Consider the following 24544-nt stretch of genomic DNA (forward strand, 5'->3'; position numbering starts at 1 on the left):
GAGACGTTCCAAGTGAGCGATTACTGTGTGTAAGCGATCAGCGTGGCCCTCTCTGCGGGAGCCCTCTGCAGCCGGTCTGTGCTGTTTACTGCCTTGGGAAGCCATTAAATTAAATTAAACAAATACTTAATCTGAGGAGGGTGGCTGGAATGGCTTGATGGAGCATTAACGCTATTTGCAGCTTATTGAGATAAGGTTAACTAAATTGTGTGCCTCAGGTCATCTGATTATTTCCATTAAGCTAGGATCCTTAGGCGTGTAAGGACTATGCTCTGTGGTTTTTTAGTTTTAATATCTTCTTTATATCTTTTAAACCTCTCTGGTATCATCTTCGGATAACTTGATAATAGGTTCCCAGGGCCATCCTCCTCCTTTTCATGTTGTAATAAGATTATCGTACAAGATGACGACATGTGTACCTGAGCCAAAATACACAGCAATCTACACGCAGAATAAGTGAAACCATCTAGAAATTGAATTTTCTAGAGATCAGCACAAAGCTCTTCAAATAGGCCCAGCCCACATGGAAAATGCAAATTGCTGTTGGATCAATAATGAAACAACACTTTTGAAGGCTGTGCCAGAAAAACAGGGAAATGTCTCACCTCTTGGATACCCCCTCGCATCCTTACCTATGGAGGAAGTTTCTTCTGTCACCAGTTACTGATTCACTCAGTCCAGGGAAGGGCTGCTTTCCAGTTCGGTTTGAATGCCGGTCCTCTAATCAGCTGGAGAAAAGGAGTCACTTATATAAGCCGAAGGGAAAGGAAATGCCTCTGTGATACTGCTCACATGAATAACTAGGACTGAGTGCTGGTGGACTCCTGAAGTCCAGCTTCTGCTTCTTTTCACCCATTTTCCTTAGGGCAACCTTGACTGGGACAAGTGGCAATTTTGGAGGCTTTCCTCTTTTTATTTGTCTTTCTTTTTCAAGGAAGTCTGTGAAGAAAAGCAGAAGGCATGACCCCCTCCTCAGACAAAGAGCTCAACGGGCTAGATAACCCCAGCTTCGTGGTGAGTGTGCTCTTCTCTGAAGATTAACTCTGGCATAAATTGGTGCGAGCCCTGCAAAAGGAAGCCAAAGGGAAAGCCAGGGGGTTTTGGACTGGCTGCAAGGATGCTTGTGGGTGAACATCTATCATAGCTCTTATCAACGGGAATCTGAGGAATAATTTCCTCACTAAAGCTTATTACTCTTAAAGACCTGAGGTAGTTTCTACTCTTTGGATTTTTTTTTTTTTTTTTTTTTTTTTGCTTCTTTTCTCCCTATTATTTATTGAATGACAGAATAGATGAATGGCAGTGCAAGTATCTGTGTGGAAAAGGAACTGAGCTTGTGGCTCTTTGTGGCTGTGTCCCTGGGTAGCTGTAATAAGTAAAAGAAAAAGTGAAATTTAGACTGGTGAAGAATGTGTTTCTTTGTCTTCTGGATCTATTTCTAGTGGGGAAAATTGACAGAGAGATGGCTGAAGAAAGGATTCGGGGGTCAGCTGTGGAGAGCAGTCTGTATGGTTATAGGATAATAAAAGCACCTGCAAATGAATATTATTGAGAGTTATACAGGGCATGTAAAATACTGCATGCTGTGACAGAGTCATAGGACCAGGAGTGGGGCATGGCAGCTCTGTTCCCACCTCAGGGCAGAGGCAACTTCCACCAGAAAGAGCTACTTTAGAAGAGCTGCTCATATGCCCACCCTACACTTGCCTCAGGGCAGAACTTGGGCCTTGAAGGAGTCATTTAACCTCTCAGTGCCCAAGTTTCCCATTCCCCAAGTAACTCTTGGCCAGCTTGCTGCAAGTGGTGGAGATGAGGGTGCCGCTGTGGGCCAGCTGCAGGCAGATCCTCTGGAAAAGAGCTCGGAGAAAAGCAGAGTTTTTCTGGTGTTATTACTAGTCATCTCTGTTTCTGCCTCTTCCACAGTAACTCAGACCAGGTTTGTAACTCCCTCGGGCGGGAATCACCCCTTTATCTCCTATCTGTGGTTCCAGCAGTTCAGTTTCCTATTGCTCTCCTGATAAGCTTATCTGAAATACTGACGAGGGCCCTGATCCCATGCCTGGCACCTGACAGCAGGCAGGGGACAACCTGGACACTTGAGCTTGCAGAAATAGCTGGGCTGGGAAACATCATGGCAAGCTGGGTGGCTGCTGTGGGGACTTGTCCCTGCTGAGACCAGGGGAGGCGGAGGGAGGCTTGCTGCAGGAAAGGCGCTTACTGCTGCCCGCCTGGCTTATCACCCATCCATGTGTGGTGGTGTTCAGGAATAGCTTTCTCCCCCAAAAAATTCCACGCATGAGCAAGCTTAAGTACCTTGTTGTACATTTGCTAATCCTAATACTCAGGCTTTCTTGTTCCAAAATGAAAATGCCTCCACAGGGAGTTATTTGGGAATGCCTGTTGCTCTTTAGATTCATGCCTGAGCTCTCTTTGAATTAACTCTGCCCTCACCTATGTGTTTTTAAGTACCTGTAATGCTCCCAGCCTGCCTAGACTACATAAATACACTGTATTTTAAAAGGTATTAGACAGTGCATTTTAACAGTGTGATCTTAAATGGGACTTTGGAGACTCAGCCATGAGAGAGACAAGAAAAATCGAGATTTCAGGCAAATGATGCAGTTCTCCAGGCTTAGTAAGCTGTAGTTGCATATTTGCAGCTGAAGGTAATATTAATTTTACATCCCTATTTCCTGATTACCGTGTCAGTTTTTGTTTGCAGTGGTAGTTAGACCATGACAGGTACTGCAGACAGCTTTCTTTGCTAGGCATTTTGGGGTCTATAGGTTCCAGTAAGACTGAAGGATAAAGAAAAGAAAAATTTTGGTACTGACAAGCTGGTTGGGAAACTGGGAAAAGAATAGGGCAAGATAGGCTTCTGCCCCTGCCTGCCAGATCCAAGCTTTCCAGCCCAGAAAAGGTCCTCTGCTCCAAGTGTGCTGAGGACTCGCTGGCTGGAGAAGCTTCAGTGAAACAAATAGTTGGGGATCTTAATAGGCTTTTGGATTGGGATCAAAACTTTGTGTGTGCATATGCAGGGATTTGTGTGTGTGTGTGCGTGTGCACGCGTGCATCTGGGGTGATGTGTGCGTGGGGAGGTGTGTGCATGGGGTGGCACGTTTTTGTGCACAGAGGGCTGCAGCGGTGGCAAAGGAGGAGAGGACAACCTGGAGCAATTACTCCATTGAAAAACTGAGGCAACTGAAGCAAAGCAATATTTTGCTTTTCTTGGGAGAATACATTTCTATATAAATATGCTTCATGACAAGTACAGCTCCCCCGAGAGCCCTGAGGCTTCTGGGAGGCAATATCTGCACCTTTCTGGGGAGCTATTTCGGTTCCTACCCAGCTCCCTGCAACATCAAGGTCTGAGACTTGCCCAGTCCTCAGTGATGCCATTGCAGCAGGATACTTCTTTGGTGGCAGCCAACCCTGACCAAGGGCGGACCCACTGCAGGAGTGCCCAGCTTGCCCCTTTTTCTGTGGCTACTCTGACCAACATGCCTCCAGCAGCATGTGTAGGGGGTTTCAATAGGCCCTGCTTTTGCCCGTGTCCTCTTTCAAAATGGGCGCAGAGTCTCCAAGATCATTGATTTTGCTGTGTTTCACCTGGCTCTGAGTATTAGAGAGGTTTTCTAATATGACAAAGTGAAGATGTGTTTATCAAGGTGGAAGATTTTAGAGTGTTTGGTAAGGAGATTAGAAAGAGAAGACTGAAGAGAAGAAAATAAAATATAAAATATGCTTCTAGTCTGTGATTATTTGCTGCTCACTTGTTTTAGGATATTTTTTCAAAAACACTGCTTGTTGGTGACAGCCATGGACAACAGACAGTAGGGGATAATGCAGATTTCATGGATTAACCTGTAGCAGACTCTTTCTTGTTACTCCATTGCCAACTAAACATAAATGATGCTAATGCATTTTTTCCAGATATGTCTTTGGGGCTAATTGAGATGCTGTCCAGTGTTTCTTCTGGTCTAGATATACATACACCTATAAACAGTTTCCATAGAGTTTTTTTACCTATGTTTTAATTTTCCCCTTTTGTTCTTTTTTTATCCTGGCCTTGCTGAAAGCTACAGATGAAGTGTTCCCACAAGACATGGAGCACAGTCACAGGAGAGGCAACGGCTTGGTGCCTACTGGGTCAGGCTTTGGCTAACAAAAACTCTTTCCTGCTTGCCAGGGTGAAGACGGGAGCCACTACTACGCCTTTCCCAACCTTGCTGCCCAGAGCCCAAAGGAAGGCAGGGGTGAGGACCACAGCAGCAAGCTGGCATACACCGTCACGGATATACCACCGTGGTATCTGTGCATCTTGCTGGGCATTCAAGTGAGACTGGGAGAATTGCAGAGGAAGTGGGTGGGAGTTTAATGGCTTTTCAACCAGTTAATGGGGGTGAAACCTGAATTTGGAAGTGCTTTACATTCTCCAGGCATGACTAGAGCTGTGGGATCAGATCTCCATGCGATTAAATCCTTCCCACCATCTCCTGAACACTGATCCTTATTCTTATGCTTATGATTACACTATGCCCTTTGAAGTACAAATGGGAAGGCAGAGTCCCAGGGTCAGAGCCAAATAGTTAATAAGAATAGGTTAGATAGATAGATACCTCTACTACAGTTAGCCAAATGTCTAAAGGCTTCAGAATTTCTGCCATCCCTAGCTAAGCAGAGACAGCACGAGAAAGGCCCATGCTGTGATGGTCCATATCCACAGCAGTGCATGTTGAATGACCCAACATTAGTAATGACATGCAAAATCACTTGGTGTAGAGCCTCAGTGGAGGGACACCTCAGGATGATTAAGATAACGACGGACTGAGCTGAGTGGACATTTTGTACTTGGTTTCTTTAAATGGCACTCTGAAATTTAAACTGTATGAAAAGAAGGTTTTATGAACACATCTCCATCACTATTTTAATAAAACATGCCTATAATGAGTTCTGTGAGCTATCAAGTGCTGTCACTTCCATCATTGCAGTCTTGTGCTACAAGATGAGAACTGGCAACTAAAATGACCTTGGATTCCACTGTTCACTGCAAATAAGGTCAACATTTAAAGCAAAATTATATTTGAAAAAGTATTTTCACATTTGGTAATTAATCGAAGGTCATTGTAGAAATATGTCTATGATCCTTCTGAAAAATACAGGGCCTGATTTTTCCACTACTTGTCATTCATTTTGGAGGTTATTTTTAAATAAATAAGTAAATACATGGTGTAAAAAATGCTACTAATAGCAAAAAATGGGTAGCTCTGGTTTGGTAACATTTTACATTTTATTTTCTGGTGAAAAAGAGAGGGATTTAAACTTGTATTTGCACTCATCTAGCCTGTTGACTCTCCTCTCCTGCCCTGGAAAGTCTCCATCTCCTCCTCACTCCTTACAGAAGCATCCCCAGCAGCATTGTCTGCAGGTGCTGGGGATAACCTGGTCCCTTCTGACAGCAATTTGAGGAGTCCAGAATACTACAAAAGGTTTTTGAGCATGAAAATTGGGACAAGTTAGTGGATGGCATTTAAGTTCTCATGAGTACTTTGGAAGAGTCCCTAGCAGAGAATTAAGGTTGGCTAAAAAACAGGAGCATGAGTAATACTAGTATCACACAAGCTCAAGGTCTACAACTTACTTTTAGATTTCCCTCAGCAATGCAGTAATAATACATGACCAGTTCTACATCATTCCTCATCGAATTTTTCTCTATGATTCCTAGCATTTCCTGACGGCCATGGGAGGTCTTGTGGCCATCCCTCTGATCCTCTCCAAAGAACTGTGCCTCCAGCATGACCTCCTCACCCAGAGCCACCTGATCAGCACTATCTTCTTTGTCTCGGGGATTTGCACCCTACTGCAAGTCTTCTTTGGAGTCAGGTAGGCCAAATGCCAGAAATGGGACACATGACAAAATCATTTATAGATTCAATTACTATGTGCTCACTGACCAGCTTGCTGTTGAACTTATCTATCAGTGAGGGTTATCTGCTACCTTTGGATAATTAGGCTCATGTCAAAGCATCCTAAAATCACTGTACATGATACTGCAGGATCAGCTTACTAAGTGCTCTGACTTTTGTGTCTCCCAATGCACTTTTTCTTGTGACAGTAAGGAATCTATCATGCAAACAGTAAAGTATTAAAGTATGCAGTAAACTGCATCTGCTCCTTCCACATGTCAGGAATCCTCAAGTTGAGGTAGGACCCTTTTGATCTGGGCCCAGGACCAAGGGAAGACAGACTTTGTGAAAAACTCTAGGGCAGGGAATAAATGGGAGAAGCATATCTCAAGCGTATCCAGTTATGCAGTACCCCTTTTCATGTCAGGGATTCATGACACAATCTGGACTGAATCAAAGTAAATCCTCTTCATTGCTCAACTGTTGAAGGGTAAGTGACAAGAATTTGAGTTTGGACCTGCCCTGAAACTGAAGTACCTGTAAGAGACATCTGCAAGCACTCCCTTTCTTCCAAAGATTTAGATTGCCACTTTCATAAAAAGCTTTTATTCTTCCTGCTTCTTCCTCCACTGCAACTTTTCCTTTACAGGAAATGGCTGTAGACAAACCTCACCTCCAAGAGGGCTCCACTTCTCACAAATTACAGGTGTGTCACGTGGGCCAGGTCACCCTTTCTGGCTGTGAAAGAGGGAATCTGGCTCTTCTCAGTTCAATTAAATTCAGGATCGAGTGTACAGCTATGACCTTTATTATCTGTGGCTATTGGGGATATTCATTTTGGAATTTCTCCCAGATGGGATTTCATCCCAGATGGCTCTGTGAATACCTAGGAGCTGTGATACCTTTGATTCTGGGCTAGCCAAGAATGGAAGAGTAACAGGGAGCATTATTTCTTGTAGCTGAACAGCTAAATGAGGAACAACAGATCCAATCAAGCTTAAAAGGATTCTGTTGAGCTGAGAATGTGAATGCCTTGCCACCAGCCCAGATTTTAAAGGTATGAGGGCATTCACTGCTGGAAAGGTGGGACTTAGGCTATGATGTTCCTAAAGAAGGGAAACCAAGCCTGAGGAGAAAGTTGGAAGTATTCTTTTTCTTCTTTTTCTCTTACTGTTTTTTCAAACCTTACAGTAGTTGACAACCATGAGCCACCAACATGGCAGTCAAGGAAACAGTAAATATAAGGTTGAGGGGATGCTTTTTCTTGGAAAACATCAGTGCTATTGTCTGAGACCTTTGGGAGCCCTCAGCTAAGTACTATGTACAGTTCATGATGGTCAAGATGTAAGAAAGAGTAATTCAGAGGAGAAGATGAATGGAGATAAGCCATTAAGGTGGCATGAGGAAAGGAGACAATTCGTTTTACAGAAGCAATTTGAGTGAGATTGGTTTATTTAGCTTGGCAAAGTGGAGGCTCAGCAGGGTATGGCAGTGGTCAACAATTAGGCTGGAAAAGAAAAGGATTGGATCAAGCAGGGAGAAACTGTTTCAGCTAAAAGACAATGTTGGCATGTGAACAAATAGAAACTGGCCACAAATATAAGAAATTGGGAGGTTCCTACCAAGAGTGAATGGAGTTCTGGAGCAGCCCTCCAGAAGCAATAACCCAGGGAAAAGCCTGACCCACTTTAACCTGCAGCTCAGTCATGTTATACAGCATGAAAAAGCAGAGATGAGTTCCAGTCACTGGAGAGACTGTATCCAAGAGGCTCCTGAGGGAGGCATAGATTGCTTATCATTACAGTGAACCCCCTTGGCACTTGCTCAGACATCATCAGAGCACAACATTTCCTTCTTTAAGCCTACAGTATTTTGTCTTTCTAACCTCACTGGAAAGAAGCCAGTGTCCCCCCTGTGTGTCGCCACGAGCTGCAAACTAGCTTCAGGGCTAACACAGGATGAGATATAAATCTGTTGTTAAGTCAACAGTCATGTCTTTGGGCCTTCTGTGTTTCTTTTTGTTTATTTTTTTCCTTACCTAGTAAGATTCTTTGGAAGCTGAAACATGTTCGACTGAATGCTATAAATTAGTGACTCCATAGATGACTGACATTCAAATGTAAATTGCTGCCAAAGTCCTGAACAATGGTTCTGATGTACATGGCATGAGTAAGAGTAGTGGTATAAATATTTATTTTAGATGAAGAAGGGGTGGTACTGATAAGGCTATGCCATCTTTTATTTTCCAGTGTGTTCCAGAGAATGGTAAAAATGCCCCTTCTTCAGGGAAGTTTTTTCTCTGCTGAAGCACTTGGGTCACCATGCCACTGGTTTTCTAAGCAGGTGCCACAGGAGCTTCCAGCTCAAGGAGAAGTTATTTTGGGAACCGCTCTCAGGAATGGTCTGTAAAGAATGAAGCTGAGGTGTGACAACTTGTTCAGAGCTTGCTGGGTCAGCCTGGGCTGACAGACAGATTCAGGTTTTTGAAGTGCGCTAGAGAAATGGCCTCATCAACAAACATCTTCCACCAAAATGGGGGCTTAGTACCTTCAGTGTCTTTGAAGAGTCATTTAGGCCTTTTAGATATCTGTGGCCATTTGTCCGTATGTGAAATAAATAAGAAGTCTGGCTTAGCTCACAAGAGTGAAGGGAGCACTGATTGCTATATATAAAGCCCTATACCAAGCCACGTCCAAATGCCGCTGAAGGTGCAAGGTCATTGCTAGCTTGGGTTTCAAGAGAGTTCCTCTAAGCTAGGAGATGTGCAGCATGTGGGAGGTGCTGAGCTCTCCCCAAAGCAGAGTGCTCAGAGCTGCTCATGCAGGTTTTCCCTTCCTGTGTCAGTGAAAACAAAGCAGAGGAATTAGCTTTAAAACTCACTGTACTAAAGCTAAGTCCCAGTTTCTACATCCAGTCTGAAGATGGTTATGATGTGGGGAATAAACAGTGTATGTGCTCATGTTTATAAGCAGGTCATGAAGAAAAGTGAGGCAGCTGAAGGGAACAGAGGAAAAAAATGAAGCTTGGCAAGATCCGTGCCTAAAAGTATCACCTGTGCTAAGTTTTTCTTGAGAATTTCAACCTCTTTCTTCCTTGGTCTTCTCCTCCAGGTTTTCTTTTCCTTGTTGTTTTACTATATGCAGCTCTGTCATCTGGTCAGACAAATGATCTGATCACACATTAAGAATACTTTTTTTTTTTTCCCTTAAAGCAGAGTAGCAGAATTTGACTCCAGAACCAGTTTCTCTTTCAATTTTCAACGTTTGAACCTGGGCTTTCCCTGATACTGCTTTTGAGTGCAATGGGCAACAATTCCCAAGCATTGTCAGTGATGGAGACCTGCCAGAACTTTTCTAAAGGCATTGCCAGAGGCCTTGAGTAGATTGATTTTTCATTTGTTTTCAATTTATTTTACTTTTCTCTTTCTTAATCCTACAGAGCTCAGATCCTAGCATTCACACTCTTCAGCTTTTCCCTCTGGGTTCCTTCCAGGTTGCCTATTATCCAAGGAGGGACTTTTGCGTTCCTGACCCCCACGCTGGCTATGCTGTCTCTCCCCAAGTGGAAGTGCCCTGCCTGGACAGAGAATGCCACCCTTGTGAATGCCTCTTCACCAGAGTTCATCGAAGTCTGGCAGACACGAATGCGAGAGGTAATCCCTGCAGACAGGCTGTGCTGAGCCCAGCTCTAGAAGCATGATAAATGGTTCTCTGAGTGGATAAGGATCTGGGGAGAAGATTCTCCCAAGAGAAACTGTTGAGTCAGGGCAGACTAAAGGCTGCATGACAAGCAGCTCTGCAGATGTATGTGTTTGCGTAGCCGTATTGTAATTTCAGTGATACCTGTTCTCCATCAGAACTGCTTTCTTTCACAAAAGCTCCTGACCACGGCAGGGCCATAAGTGCCTGAGAACCCCCCACCATCAGGTGACTCTGGTCCTCATCCTACTGCAGCTCCCTTAGCATCTATTCCCCAGCAGAAAAGTGCTTTGCTGCTTTTAAACAGGGGTTTGTACAACAGGACATATAGTCCTCAGGTGATTTGATGGTCCCTTCAAAGTCTCTGGCTTTATCCCCAGGCTGGGGGTATTTCTCTTCCCCCCAGGCCAGAGGGAGAGGAAGTGCTCAGCACCTCAGACAAACCAGGCCAGGACTTACCACTCCATCTGCAACGGCAGAGAGGAGCCTTACCGAGTCTCCTGGCTGGAGCTGACACGAACAGCAAACCAACTTTCAGGCTGTAACCACTGGCTACTTAAACAGTGATTGTCAAACACAGGGAAGCTCAGGGTGGTAAGTGGGTCCCCTGGGGGAAACCAATATTCTACAAAAAACAGAGGCCTGGCTGTAACTGTCCTCTCCTACCGATCTGCTGCAATGCCCAATTAGCCACATCCTCCTCTGTGGGCTGTGCAGTACAAGGGACTTGGGATACAGCACTGTGTTCACCTGCTTGAGGTCTGCCTGAGCACAAACCTCCTAGCATCTCCAAAAGACAGTTTGGATAGACAATGGGACATGATCAGTGTGTTTGTCTCCTCTCCCTTGACAACCCACTGCCATGGGGCTGGTAGGGGTAACATGAATAAGGGGCTACTAAGATGATTAAGGGGCTGGAGTATCTCTTACATGAGGAAAGACTGGAAGAGCTGGAATTCTTCAGCCTGGACAAGAGAAGACTGAAGAGGGATCTTATCAATGTGTATAAGTATGTGAAGGAAGGGTGTCAAGAGGACAGGTCCAGAATCTTTTCAGTGGTGCCCAGCGATAGGACGAGAGGCAATGGGCACAAACCAAAACACAGGAAGTCCTGTCTGAACAAGGGAAAAACTTCTTTAGCATGAGGGTGACTGAGCACTGGCCCAGGTTGCTGAGAGAGGTTCTGGGGTCTCTATGCTTGGAGACATTCAAAAGCTGCCTGGACACAATCCTGTCTAACATGCTCTAGGTGACCCTGCTTGTGCAGGGGAATGGACTAGATGATCTCCAGAGGTTCCTTCCAACCTCAACCGTTCTGTGATTCTGTGATTCTGAGTAACCAGGCACTTGGTCCTGGGGGCCATCCAAACCCATCAGCCAAGGGGGAGTTGATATGCTGGTGCTTTTGTGGCCCTTCTCTATGCATGACACTCAGACAGCTCCTGCTGTCATCAGAACGAAGCCTCCATGCTTGTCCGTCACTGGGAGCTGAGCCTGGCTCTCACGCTGGTTTTGCGCTCACTTATCTAAGAAAAGGCTTAACAGCTGGAGCTCCTTTCAGCCTCTGTTCTTTTCCTCCATTTTTCCAGGTGCAAGGAGCTATCATTGTAGCTTCCTGCTTTCAAATCTTCATTGGATTTTCCGGCCTGATTGGATTTCTAATGAGATTCATTGGCCCTCTGACAATTGCCCCAACCATCACCCTGGTTGCACTACCTCTCTTTGACTCAGCTGGAGATGATGCTGGGCAACACTGGGGCATATCATTCACGTAAGTCTCACTTCCCCTTGGGAAAGCTGTATGTACATGGACCATCTACTTCTAATATAAAGCAAAATGTTATAGTCTGTAGCAGGCTTCCCTAGGGATTGAGGACTTATGTGTTGAATACTAACATGCGACAGGCTTATACAAGACACCAATATGGCATAGTTTGTTCTCCAGGAGCTTAGAGCCTTCAGCAACATCAACAACAGAGCAAAAAACAAGAATGAGGTTTGAAAAATCTGATTTTGTGAAAACCATGAGGTCACAGGTCAGCAAAAAAATCTCTTCTACGGTGATTCCTGGGGGCAATTTCTATCACACACATAGTATCTCATACACTTAGAATTTAAGTTAAAAAGACATTCCTAAAATGACAAAGTTGAGTGCTCCAAGTTAGGCATTCCCCAAATTAAAATAGCTGTATATATTGTTTTCGCATTACTAGAAGGAATTGTTTTCTCCTAGGAGGGTGTTGGGGGTCTGGAAATATCTACATTGTGTGCATGTGGCGTTGCATTATTAAGAGCGCTCTTTAAGAGACATTTGTATTGTGTGCTGTTATGATTGATGGTAGAATTTCCTTGGCACTCCAGAAACAAATTAAAAGGGTAGAAATGCCACTGCATGGTTCATCTGCAGATTTGATTTTCATATCCATTACGTAGACTTGAGCTTGGGATAATGTACAACATTAGTTTATTTTCTGCCCTATGGACTCTCACTGTGGTGGTAGTGTCACCAGACTCTCACTGTAGCTAGTGGTGCCAGAGCTGTCTTTAGAGACACAGAGATCAAGTTTGACTCCAGCCTCTGGGAGGCAGTGTGCTTTTGGGGGACATGCTCCCCACCCTGGCTCTGGCCCCAAGCTGGGCTTGTGCTCCTGGCTGTACTCCTCCTGACCCAGCTGGTCTGCTCTGCCTCCCAACAGCTCCAGTGCAAGGCCCCATCTCTGCTGAATCAGACTGTTCTCCACCTCCGCTTCCTCATGTAATTGGTCTCTCCTCTCCCATTCCCTAAGACCCCAAGCCCTGTCTGCTCCCCCAGGCTTCCCATCTAACCATAGTTTCTCCCACAACATCTCTGACTTGTCCTAGTCTCCAGCCCCAGTGAACTATCCTGACCCCTTTCCTTAGCCTTGTCTGGACTATCTCCTCTTTCTGCCTTGCTGTTCCACTCACTGGCTCCTAACTTTAGGCCCTTCTTTAACTTCTTTGCCCAACCCAGCTGCCATCAGCGAGGTCTCCCACCTCCAATCCAAGTCCATTACCTGCCCTCAACCCTGGCCACCCTTTCTATCCCATCTCCTGCCTGTGCTAATCTCAGTCCTTTCTTTCGTGACTCAGACTTCTTTGCCCCAACCTGATCACCATGCTCTGAGCTATCATCTAGGTTGTGTCCTATTTTGCCGGGAGGCTGCCTCCTCCATGCTGTGGGAGTACCACTAGGGAAAGGGAAAAGCGTCATAACAGAGTAGGGGGAAGACACAAGCCCTGTGGTCTTTGCCCTGCTAGCCAGCCTCACCACATCCCACAGCACTCATGGTGGGCAAAACTTGCCGTTACCTTGAGTGCCTGGGCTACTGTGTGCTCATCTGCTCCCTGATGATCGCTCCCTGATGATTGTGCATACACAGTTCATCACTGGGCAAAGGACAAGGCTTGGGAGTACTCAAAAAGCTCAGCACATTTATGGGCTGCAAACATTAAATTCAGAAATGCCAAGCACTTGGGACCTAGGATGAATGATCATTTTTACAGATTTTTCATACTTGAGCAGATTTTAATGAGAAAGAGCAATATCCTTCACCCTAAAGGTCAAGTCTTATTGAATTTTAAGTCTTTGCTTCAGATCGTGGGCAGAGCCTCCCACTGTTCAAGGTAAAATCACCTCTCAACGCTGTGTTTATTTCCTGAGTGTTATTATTGGAAACAGGTTTGGGATATATTTTTCCAGAAATATTTGGCCTGAGGCAGACGTTTTCCATGGAAAACTTCATCTTGAATTGTTAGAGTTAGGAAGAATTATAAGCAGCTGAAAATAGCATCTATTAATGGGATGTGTCAGGCAATCTGAAGAATAAGCAGTGACACCTACCCAAGATAGAAGACTGCTCCTCGCTGATTCATAAAGCTGCTGAGACCCTTTGTAAGTGCAAATGCACGAAATGTGCATTGACTCAGCCGGCCTGGGCCCTGTTGCTTTAGAAACAAAGAACACAAAGCAGGTCCTCCTCGAACTTTCTGGTCCTCATTCAGCACTTTGATTGATGATTCGTAGCCTTTGGCCGTATGTTGCAGTATGTCTTTGCAGAGAGGGGAGGCTAGTGTTTCCTCTGCACTGCTTGCATTCTTCACGTCCTTAAAGGACGAAGAGCCTCCCTGTGGTGGAGAGAGCCTGGCTTTCTGAGTCCTCTAGAGTCCTGAGCTCCTCAGGTAGCCAGGCCTTGAGTTAATATGTGGGGCACAGGTGGGCATCCATATTGTACCTGTGGCTCACGTTACCATTTCACTCATGGAAAACTATCAATTCTTCACATCAGTGTGCAAAGTTACTAAATGTAATTTGCCAAATCCTATTTCAAATAATTCACTCATTGTATATAATTTGTATTTGTTTTGGAGTTGAGCAGCTGGTGTGGGTTACCCAGTCGCCAGCCTCCCACTAGATACCACAACCAGCAGCTTAATTTACCACCAGTCCCGGCTGTCCTTTCCTGAGTGAAGCAGCATGGAGGGAAGACAGGGCTTGCTGTGAGCACACGCTCAGCTGAGCATGCAAGGCAAACCCGATGCTGTTCGCCTGCAGCCCTGCACTGGGGTTTCTGGACTTACAGCCCCATGGCCAAGGCGAGAGAGGAGCTACACCCGGTGGCCACCTCTACAAGAATGAGCCCTGCGGCCTGCTGGGGGCAAACAGGGCCACCACTACGTTGGACAACCCATCTACGGCGTGGCTGTGGCAGGGTGGGCGGCCGTGCTCTGCCCTTTGCGTGTGACCGGAAAGCCGTGCCCTGGCCGTGTCGCTGGAGGGCTCTCCCTAGGGCCAGCATTGCTGCTTCGGCAGGCGCATGGGCACTACTTTGTACTCGCTGAACGAGACCCCAGCGTCAGGGAGGACGGCAGGGCGCGACGTGCAGCCCCCACCGTCCTGCCATATTTTTTTTCTTTCAAAACGAGGACTTGCATAGGCAAATCAAAGTGAGTTCATGCCCCCTTGCAATGTGAAACGAAACGCTGTGACTTCCTCTTTCTTTTCTCCTTGCTGTGTAGGAACTCTTTGCAACTTAAAAGCAGCATAAGTAAACTTGAAACCAGGAAACTAATAAATCCTGTATTTCTAGTGCATCTAAATTATATAGAGAAGTTCAAGGACAGCTTCCTATATAGCCTATCTGGACCTTGCAGGTCTTTCACATCTTTCTTTTACTCAGCATCATTTTTATACTTCTGGCAATGGTATCATACTCAATGATTTACCATTGCAGTGATGTGGGTACTGGAACAAAAAGGAGAAAAAAGCATTTACAAGCACAACAAAACTTAAGGTAGCATATAATGTTCCCAGAGTGGGAATCATCCTGTATGCTGAGAGCCTGATTTTGGGGGGGGGGTATGTTTTGTCTCATGATCTACTTTTTCCTTCCCTCTAGGACTATTGCTTTCATAGTTATATTTTCTCAGTACCTGAAAGATGTGCCTGTGCCATTGCCGTCTTACCAGAAAGGCAAGAAGTGCTACTTCTCTAAGATCTACCTCTTCCAGATCTTCCCAGTAAGTTATGGTCCCTAGTGATGACAGAGGGACTGGGCTAATCCAGTTCAGGCAGTCTGGGCTTAAATGTTATTTCCACTCACTTCCAGCACAGTAAGGGTTCCCAGTCTCGCCTATGTTGCAGCTTGGGTTCATCTTAGTGTTGGAAAGCCATCTTTATCTCAGAAACGCAGGCTGCTCACCACCTCTGTGTGCTCGAGCTGGCTTCTCTATGATCCCTGCTTTCTCTGGTCCTTTATTTCATTGTCTGGATAATCAGAAAGCACTTTCCAAATGAAGCCAAGTCCTCTTCAGCTGCCCCGTGCACCTTCCCGCAGGACTGCTCTTTGCAGGGGAGAGCACAGGAGGGAGGAAGGTACCACCACCCCGTACGAGGGAGGGAGGCGACCAGACCAGGAGAGACCCTGCCCCAAACCCTGCACCACCGTGTGGTGGTCCTACCGGCTTTCTGGAGATGTGGCTGTGCCCTAATGGGATGCCCCTGTCGAATGTGACGGACAGGTGCTGCTGGGGCTCTCCCTGAGCTGGCTGCTCTGCTACGTGCTCACGGTGACCGACGTGCTCCCCGTGGACCCGGCAGGATACGGCCACCTGGCTCGGACTGACACGCGAGGGGACGTCCTGTCCCAGGCTCCCTGGTTCCGGTTCCCCTACCCAGGTAGCGTGGCGCCCGCCTCTGCCTCGTGACCTGCTACTCCCACTGCTCCTGCTGCTCCCACTCCGAGGGGCCCCAGTGGCTTGTGCCCTCACCCATGGGCACTACGGGGAGGTGAAAGGACCCCAAGCAGCCCAGCTGGGCTTGGCTGGATGATGAGGCAAAACACTTGGAAGTGCCCCCACTGCTCTGTCCGTCAGTAGGTTTGAGAGCAAACTTGTTGCCACTGACCCTGAATTGAGCTTTTTTTGCAGGCCAGTGGGGAGTCCCAACCATCAGCCTGGCTGGGGTATTTGGCATCATAGCTGGGGTGATTTCCTCCATGCTGGAGTCGCTGGGTGATTACTACGCGTGCGCCCGCCTGTCGGGTGCCCCGCCACCACCGAAGCACGCCATCAACCGTGGGATCGGGGTGGAAGGCATCGGCTGTCTTCTGGCGGGGGCCTGGGGGACCGGCAATGGCACCACATCTTACAGCGAGAATGTGGGCGCCCTGGGCATCACCAAGGTGAGTTTTGCTGCAGCGGGATGTCCCCATCACATCACTTGCTGAGGAATGTCATAGCTCACTCAGAGATATATCCTGAGGGCATGTTTACAAGCATGTTATCCACTGGACACGTGCTGGACCTGGGAACCAATCTTAGCCCAGCTCTTCCTGGGTAAGCCATGCAAAAAAAAAAAAAAAAAAAGGAAAGAAAAAGTGCTTGCTGCCCATGGGCACTTGGTGACCATCTCAGCCAGACTGTCCAAAACATGTAACGTAAGCAGTCATTCCCACTGAGTCGCCGCATGAATGTTGGAAAGGTATACACTGCTGTTACTCATGGCTCGTGGTTTGTAAGACTGAAGAGAGGACATTATGCGGTGAGCTAACTAGGGAACTTCCTGAGAACTGAATTTATCAAAAAGTTATTTGTCTATCCATCTGCCTATGTATCCATCTATCTATATGTCTATTTTCCTTAATATGGGAGAGTAGAGGAGAGGAGAAGAGAGGAGAGGAGAGGAAAGGAGAGGAGGAATATAAGAAATCTTTATTAGGGCTTCAAATTCCACATTTTTATAACCCAAAGGTGGCAATCATGTGAAAGGTAGACTGTTTTTTTGCAGTTATAAAACGTGATGACAAAGGTTTATATTTTTTACCTCCCCATAAAATTTCAGGAATCCCTTGAGTATCTTATTGCTCCTATAAGGGAGTGAAATTTCTAGAGATAAACTTGACAATCAGATCAGAGATTTTCACTCAGCTTTATAGCCAGGGAAAGGGTACATACAGCAGCCATCCAGAAAACATTTTTAAATCATTGTCAAATAAGCTATTGTCATATCAGCAGAGCCACAAGACAGTAAGTAAACACAGAAATTGCTTTATGGCTCCCACTCTATAATATTGTTTATTTCACGGGATTTTATAAATCTCACTCGCAATAACCATTTTTCACAGACTGAACCCTTGGTGTTTGAGGTGTTTGTTTCCGGCAGAGAGGGTTGTCTGGATGTCTGCACGGAGGCCAGTTTAGCCTCTTACCCCACGTATCTTGTTGCTATGTGGTCTGTACATACTGACCACGTGCCTGAGCTCCTTGTTTCAAGACAAGGAGTTTGCGGCATATGTTGTATATGTGGGATGTAAGCACAGTGCAAAGGTGCCCAGACTCAGAGTTACCAGATCAGCCCATTCTCCCTGTGTCTGCCCTGTGCCTTCAGGCAGACATGTCACCTTTTCTGTTCTGAGGGAGGTGTTTCCCTGAGATCCCACCTCTGGAAAAGTTACTCATTTGCACCTAAGAGTTCAGAAAACGCAGAGCTTCATTTTAATCAGTCTTAAAAGAGTGGAAAGACTCTGGCTGGGATAGACGAGGGTGCTGAGAGCACAAGGCAGATTTCATTTCATTTGGGTTTGCATGGGAAATGCATCTTTTCATAACAAATGGAAACATAAGGGACTCATTTCCCTGCTTGAATAGCACCATTTGAAATGTCTTCGGGTATCTCAGATACAGGGGCTGGCAGACAAAGCAAAGGAGAAGCTGCCAAGATACAACCTCTAAAGAGACACGACACACCTATGCCTAAGTTAGTGGATCAAGTCCAGTGTGCCAACACCGAGCTCTCATTTTCAAGAAAATAAGATAAGAATTTTAAGGAGAGGTAAAGACCTCAGAACCACCATATACGTATTAGCAAACTGTACTTCTTCTACCTTAAAAGAACTGAGTATCTTATTTTCCTGACATAATTGAAAAAAACTCTAACCTACAGGCTGTAAAACCATATGCTCTTGATTCTGGCATCAATGGATTAGTTAATTTGCCTTTAAGGCCAGCTCCACATGCTAGGTAATCTGTAATTTTGGCAAGTTAAGAATCTTAAACTTCATTCTAAGACTGGAACAAACAGATCCTTTGGCTTTTATTAAATTCCACTTTTTGATAACAACAACAACCCAAGCTTTAAAGTCAAGGAATATAAAAAGCACATCCAATGGCAAAGGGAAACATATGTATGATTTTGTTTTGAAACTCCCCACAAAATCTTATTCATTTACAATCAAGAAATATTCAAAAAGGGATACTGCCAGTTACTGGAAATGTTTTAGTTGAAAGCATTGGCAAAAAGCCCGTTCTGGAAATACAACATTCGTCAGATATTTGCAAGGCAAGATTAAAATAATTAATCAAATTACAAAATGTTTGCGGAGGATTACAGAATTCCTCTGCCTTGCCTAAGACACAAACATTGTAAATCTTAGCATGATTTTTAAGCCTTGCAAGCGTTGGTGTGACAATACACATCTTGAATTGAAAGTCTAATAAATATTGTTTTTTATTTATTTATTTTTAATTTCTATAACCTCTAAATGTCTCTTTAATCCCTATGTGTTTGCAGATACTCTTTTTCTTCCTGTTCACATACTCTAGCAGATCTGCACAAGAGCTGTGACTTGGTGCTTCACCCCATCTTTGTTGTAGTGCCAGACAAAGGAAAGGCTCTCCCTAGGGGAAAAAAATGAGACAAAACTGGTTTCACTGAAGCTAGATGGGTAATGACAGATAGGGGCAGACCGACTGACTTCTCCAGGTCTTGCTAGCCATTTATTAAATATGGAAAGAATATGCCAGATCCAGGAGCTAGCGATCCAAACAGCTTGTCCAGCCAGCTCTACTCTCCCAATTGTTGCTCCCGAGGAAATGGAGGCCACAGTGCCAGGCACCTGATTGAAACACATTTTTAGACAGACATCTAAATCCTAGTAGAAATATTGTCTAATAAATTAAGTAGGTAGTTGCAGCCCCAGCTTGTGGGTATACTGAGACATTTCTAGGCTGGAGCAAGAGCAAAGCCACATGTGGTGGTTATTGAGCTTTTAGCTTAATGATAAACTTTTGTTTAGCAGCAAACAGTTAAAGTCCTTGCCAATAGTAGGGAAGAGGATGACATAAAATAAATGGGTGTGGATCTGTGAGTGTTCTCAGGGTGGCTTTTGTAATAACTCTTCACCAGTCTGCAAATACAGAGGCTTCCCATGCAGTGAGGACATCTCAGTTAGGACATGCTCACCCAAGGCTGTATCTGAACCTTGGAGCTGAATGTGCAATTAAAAGTGCTTTATCTGAGGTGCAATGACTGCCTGCCAGGTGTGCGCTTGCTGCATGGAGCCATCCCTCCTCCACCTCTCTGTACCGTGCACATGACTCTGTGTCCTCTTGCTCTTGCCCCAGGTAGGGAGCCGAATGGTGATAGTTGCTGGTGGCTGTGCCATGCTCCTGAGCGGCGTCTTTGGGAAAATTGGGGCTCTGTTTGCTAGCATACCTACCCCTGTGATCGGAGGAATGTTCCTAGTGATGTTCGGCGTTATCACAGCAGTGGGAATTTCCAATTTGCAGGTAACAGCTGGGTGAATACCATTTCATCCTCAAGGAAAGCATCTTCGTTTTGAAATAAGACTCTTATCAGGCTGAATCAAATGTAAACGAGCTGCAGCAAATGCAAACATTTGTGTTGGCAGCTCCTTGGAGAAGCCGAGGACTCAATAGACCCAGAGGGCTAAACCACAGAGAGGTTCATGGTTGGGACAGAGTTTGCTGCTTCTTAAGGTAGTGGTGTTACTAACAACCTAGTGGGTCAGGGCTGCTCCCTGGCTTCATTCATGCATGTAGTGATTTCCCTAGGGGGTTATTTTCAGACTCTTTTCATGGTTTATCTGAAGCAAGCTGTTATCACAAGGAGGAAGTTTCTATCACGGCCTGTATGGCTGATTTGTTGCTATATCCAGCACCCCCAGGCACGTGTCTGTTCAAGGGAGGAGGACACAAGCCAGGAATGGGGCTTAGGTAAACAACTTTCATTTCCAGCTTGCCCAGTAGTTTGCTGGGTGAATCCCACCTTCTTTCAGTGCCTCAGTCTCCCAATCAGTAGAATGGAGACCATGGCATGCTTTGCCATCTAACTGTAACTGCCTTATATAATTGCCCCTATATGCATATACACATACACATCCCTGAAAGCTTTTGCTAATTTTGATTCACCTTAAAACACAACTTCCTACTGTAGCACCTGTCACTGCCTTTGTGTTTGTGCACACATCTTATGGTCACCTAAACAGCAAACAGTAACGTCTACAATTTCTCTGTGCAGTATACAGATATGAACTCCTCCAGAAACATCTTTATTTTTGGGTTTTCTGTCTTTGCTGGCCTCACAATTCCCAACTGGGCAAACAAAAACAGTGAACTGCTGGAAACAGGTAAGAAATGAAATCACATCACATTTTAGAACTATTTTCTGTAGCATAAAACTGAAGCAAAGGCCGATCTCAAGAATTCTTTCAAAATGCAGTTTTCCAAATAAAAACCTTGAAGTCTGTGCTTTGACTGTTGCCTGTTGCTTTCAGGGTGTGCTATTCTTGCCCTCTGCTCTCCTGCAGAACTCTGGGGTGGAAATTTGCTACCGATTAGCCTCTGGACCCTAGCAGGCTCCCGACTGGCCAAGGATCGCTGAGTGCGCGTCCCTGGGATGGGCTCCAGGGTGAGGCCTTGCCCAGGAGGGCAGCAGCCTGCGGCTGACTCCTGTTCAAGATCTCCAGGCTTTCTTATGTGCTCACAGACAGGAAAACTTTGTGTTTCCAAACCGCACAAGCAGGCTCATCTGCTAATTTGTCAAGATAAATTCACCTACATTTCTAGCCCTAGAACGATTAACCCTTCAGTATATCTCTGGTGATTAATGTCTCTGTCACAGGTATATATGGCAGGCTGGACTGATGAGAGAGCTGGGCCCAGAAATCAGATGTGCTTTAGGTGCTCTATCAGATGCCCTATGTCATTGGGTTATTTTGCTCACATCTGTCAGCTCTTGCAGAGAAGCAGCATACCTGATCAACTTAGAGTGAAACCCCATGCTAAATAAACCTGTATTTCTCTGGGGAGTGAAGCTTGTGCATTTGTAGGGAACAGCTTGGCGTTATGTTACGGAGGTGCAGAACCTGTTTGGAGCAGAAGAAGGTTTCTTCCTGACACAGTGCTGTGACGGCTCGCACTGTAGACAGGCTCTTAAGGTATTTGTGAGTCATCCCCTGCCCACTGGCAGCTGTGTCAATGAATAATTATGCAGAATAAAACTGTAGGTCTGCAATTAGCAGGAAGATCAATCTCCCTTGCATTGCCAAATGCTAGGCTCTGCTTTGGGATTTGCAAGTCTTGTCTTAACAGGCATGCAGCTTACAACCTTTTGGCACTGGCTGTGTTGCTTGGCAAACATGCATCTCTCTGCATTGCTACCCAAAGCTGTTTTTCTGCTAGGAATCATCCAGCTGGACCAAGTGATACAGGTGCTTCTCACCACTGGCATGTTCGTGGGTGGATTCTTGGGGTTTCTCCTTGATAACACCATTCCAGGTAGGATTTGTTGCAAAGAGCTAAACTACTAGGCTCTGCCTGCCCTAGGGTTTGTTTCTTAGTGGGTTTTTTTTTTGTCTTTATTACTACTGGATTAGCTCTGCGGGTAAGAGTTGTGCTAGTAACTATGAAACACCGTGTCCCTGAACTCCTCCCAGAGAGGGACGAAGACCAGGAGACATAGGGAACCTGTTGCTGAAATGGTCTCTGGCTGAAGAAACAGCTGTTCATCAAAAACTACTGATATTTTAGGAACAACCTGGTCTGAAGAGAAGTTTATTTGCAATAAAATCTTTTAAGGAAAATACCAGGCTAAAGTTGTGTTGTTAGTTGAGAGGAGAGACAGAGGCAACTGGAGGGAAGGGCCCTTGCTTGATGGTGATATACTCAGATTCATATGTCAGATCAAGCACAACGCAGCCACTTTGATTTTGAGGGTATTTTTTTCAATCCTCTTTCTTTTATCAACTTATTTTTCTCCTCTTTCCCCCATAAATTCTCAGAAGGCCTCAGTCCTGTCCTGAGATTTCAGAAAGTGTTTTGGAACCTCAGGGAACATTGTGAGATAGGAAAAAAATAGTTCTTGCTTGGTTGTAGGCAGAGTGCCAAGGTGTGCCTACTTACAAGAGCTACTAAAACTAAGCCTGCCCTGGTGCCACAGGCATGGAAAGCACCAGGAAAGGCTCATGGCCACAGATGGGATATAGCACCTGCTGCTAGCGCTCACTGCCAGTGGAGAAGCTCTGAGTTCAATCAAGCTTGGGGAGAGACAGAGCAGGAACAAGAGAGAAAAACCTCATTTCTGTAGCAGGGGAAAAAAAAAAAAAAAAAAAAAAAGGAAAGAAAGCATGAAGGACACACCATTAACTAGATTCCTATGTTGTTTTCTGTCTCAGTTTTCCTGAAAAGCCAGTCTCCTTTCAGATCTTTAATTTTCTTGTAATCCTTGGTCCTCAGTTCCTCCAGGCAATTATTACAGGTGTCCTCACTCACCCCAGGAAGAACTCAGCCACTGCCAACAATTAAAGGCACTCAGCAATGCCTTGGCCAATGTAAACACCCGTAGCTAGTAATTGCTCCTTAAATCTTGTTCCCCTTGCTCCACAGTAACTCAGCAGTTACCATCCAGCCTTGTTTTTCTAGCACTTTGTGATTCCCTTTGAATAATTCTTGGACTCCCCCATTGCTTGTGAAAACCTGTTTCTGTATACCTGATCCATGTGAAAAGCAGTGGAGAAGACTGCTGATAGGGAAGCTGTAGCAGGAAGACAGGTGGTCTAACAAGCAGTTAGGTAATCTTTGTGACAAGCTTTGAAGCCAGAAGGGTTTAAGTGCATGGGATCTCTATGTTGTACTGGGTCTGCTAGGATAGGGGGAGTGGGTGTGAAGTGCACAAAGCAGACTTACTTACATTTGGTACATCTCTTTCAATGTTTTCTGCATAATGATCTTCTTTTCTCTTTTTCAGGAACACAGGAAGAGCGAGGACTCCTGGCATGGAAGCAAAGCCATAAGGAAGAGGGGAACAACTCTCAGCTTGTTTCCAACGTCTATGATCTTCCCTTTGGCATAGGCACCAAATACTGTGCTGTCTCTTGGTTTCGGTATCTCCCTGCTTGCCCCAAAAGACCACCGGGAGGCAGGCGAACAGGTGAACAAAAGACTGCCAAACAGGAAAGCAGCGTTAAAGGAAGCTTGGAAAGAGCTCCTGAGATAGGTGCTGATACAAGGATATAAGCTTTGGCCTGAAGATGAAGTCATCTCTGAAGCAGAGGTCTGAAAATTGTGTCTGCAGCCCCATCATTTGAGCCTTAGGTGGCAGCTCCCAGAGGCTGGAGCAGAACAGCTGATAACATGTCCTTTCTCTTCCCAGAGCCACTGGTAACCTCAAAGGAGTCACTTTTCTTTCACCTCTCTGCTTCTACCTGTCCATCTCCAGCAAGATCATAACCCAGCTTTGGAGAACACCAAACTCCATTCAGTTTCCCTCCTTGTGCTGAGCCTCGGTGTCCCCCAGCTGTTTAGCTGAAGCAGAGACCTTCCTTTCCCCTTCTGTGGTGGCTCATGGGGCCAGAGAAGCAGGTACCCCTCTGTGGGCTCTCTCCCACCTTCAAGTGTCTCTTGGGCTGAGGTGCGTCCCCCTCACTCTAAAGATCTGCAGCAGCAATGTTCGTCTCAGCCTGTAGTTTGCCGCTATTCTGACCAAAGAAAAGAAATGGGAACCTCTAGTTAGCTCCCATGACATTTTTAAAGATCAGATGAATGCTGCTCTAAGAGTTGTCTGAGATTAATGAGATGGATTGTCTTCTGCAGCCTAAGGAGGGAGAAACACCTGCAGAAAAAATCTAGAGACCTCGCTTAGGCTATTGACATTACAGAAATAATGAACTTCACTGCAATGAACCCTGCCTGGGATTGCTGGGAGCAGGCATAGGGGAACCAACTTTTCCGGGAAATCATATCCTAGAACAACAAAGGAGTTTTCATCAAAGATGAGGGAAAAAGCGCTTTTGCTCAGACTAATGTAGCCATGCTACTACTAAGTCCCATGTGTCTCCATTTTACCTGTTTGGCCTGGTGTGGTAGTTGTGCAGTGAAGATCACTTCTCTGGAAGTCAGTTTGCAGATTCTTCCTTCTTTCTACAATCAGTGGAAACAGTCTTAATCAATATGGCCATATACATGTGTGATTGTACGTGGTATGGGTTGCTGGTGACATGTAATAACATTGCTGCTGTATCATAAGCTTGAGATTTATATTGAGATATTTTTGGAGAAAATCAAATAAAATATAAAGTGCAGTGTCTCTAGGGTGACTGTCATAACAAGTGCCATGTTTTTATC

General features: G+C 45.4%; 1 protein-coding gene across 1 annotated transcript; it reads left to right on the plus strand.

The window, feature by feature from the left end:
* The first annotated feature begins 960 nt into the window (after window positions 1–960).
* LOC134136560 (solute carrier family 23 member 1-like) lies at window positions 961–23437 on the plus strand. The gene is made up of 12 exons (XM_062568479.1): window positions 961–1014; window positions 4190–4336; window positions 5726–5883; window positions 9399–9558; window positions 11194–11375; window positions 15022–15142; window positions 15644–15800; window positions 16052–16305; window positions 19526–19690; window positions 20442–20550; window positions 21605–21700; window positions 23169–23437. Exons 1-12 carry the CDS (start codon window positions 961–963, stop codon window positions 23435–23437), a joined length of 1872 nt encoding a protein of 623 aa, XP_062424463.1.
* The last annotated feature ends 1107 nt before the right edge of the window (window positions 23438–24544 follow it).

Source organism: Rhea pennata, chromosome 1 (assembly GCF_028389875.1).
Source record: "Rhea pennata isolate bPtePen1 chromosome 1, bPtePen1.pri, whole genome shotgun sequence".
Taxonomy (NCBI): Eukaryota; Metazoa; Chordata; class Aves; order Rheiformes; family Rheidae; genus Rhea; species Rhea pennata.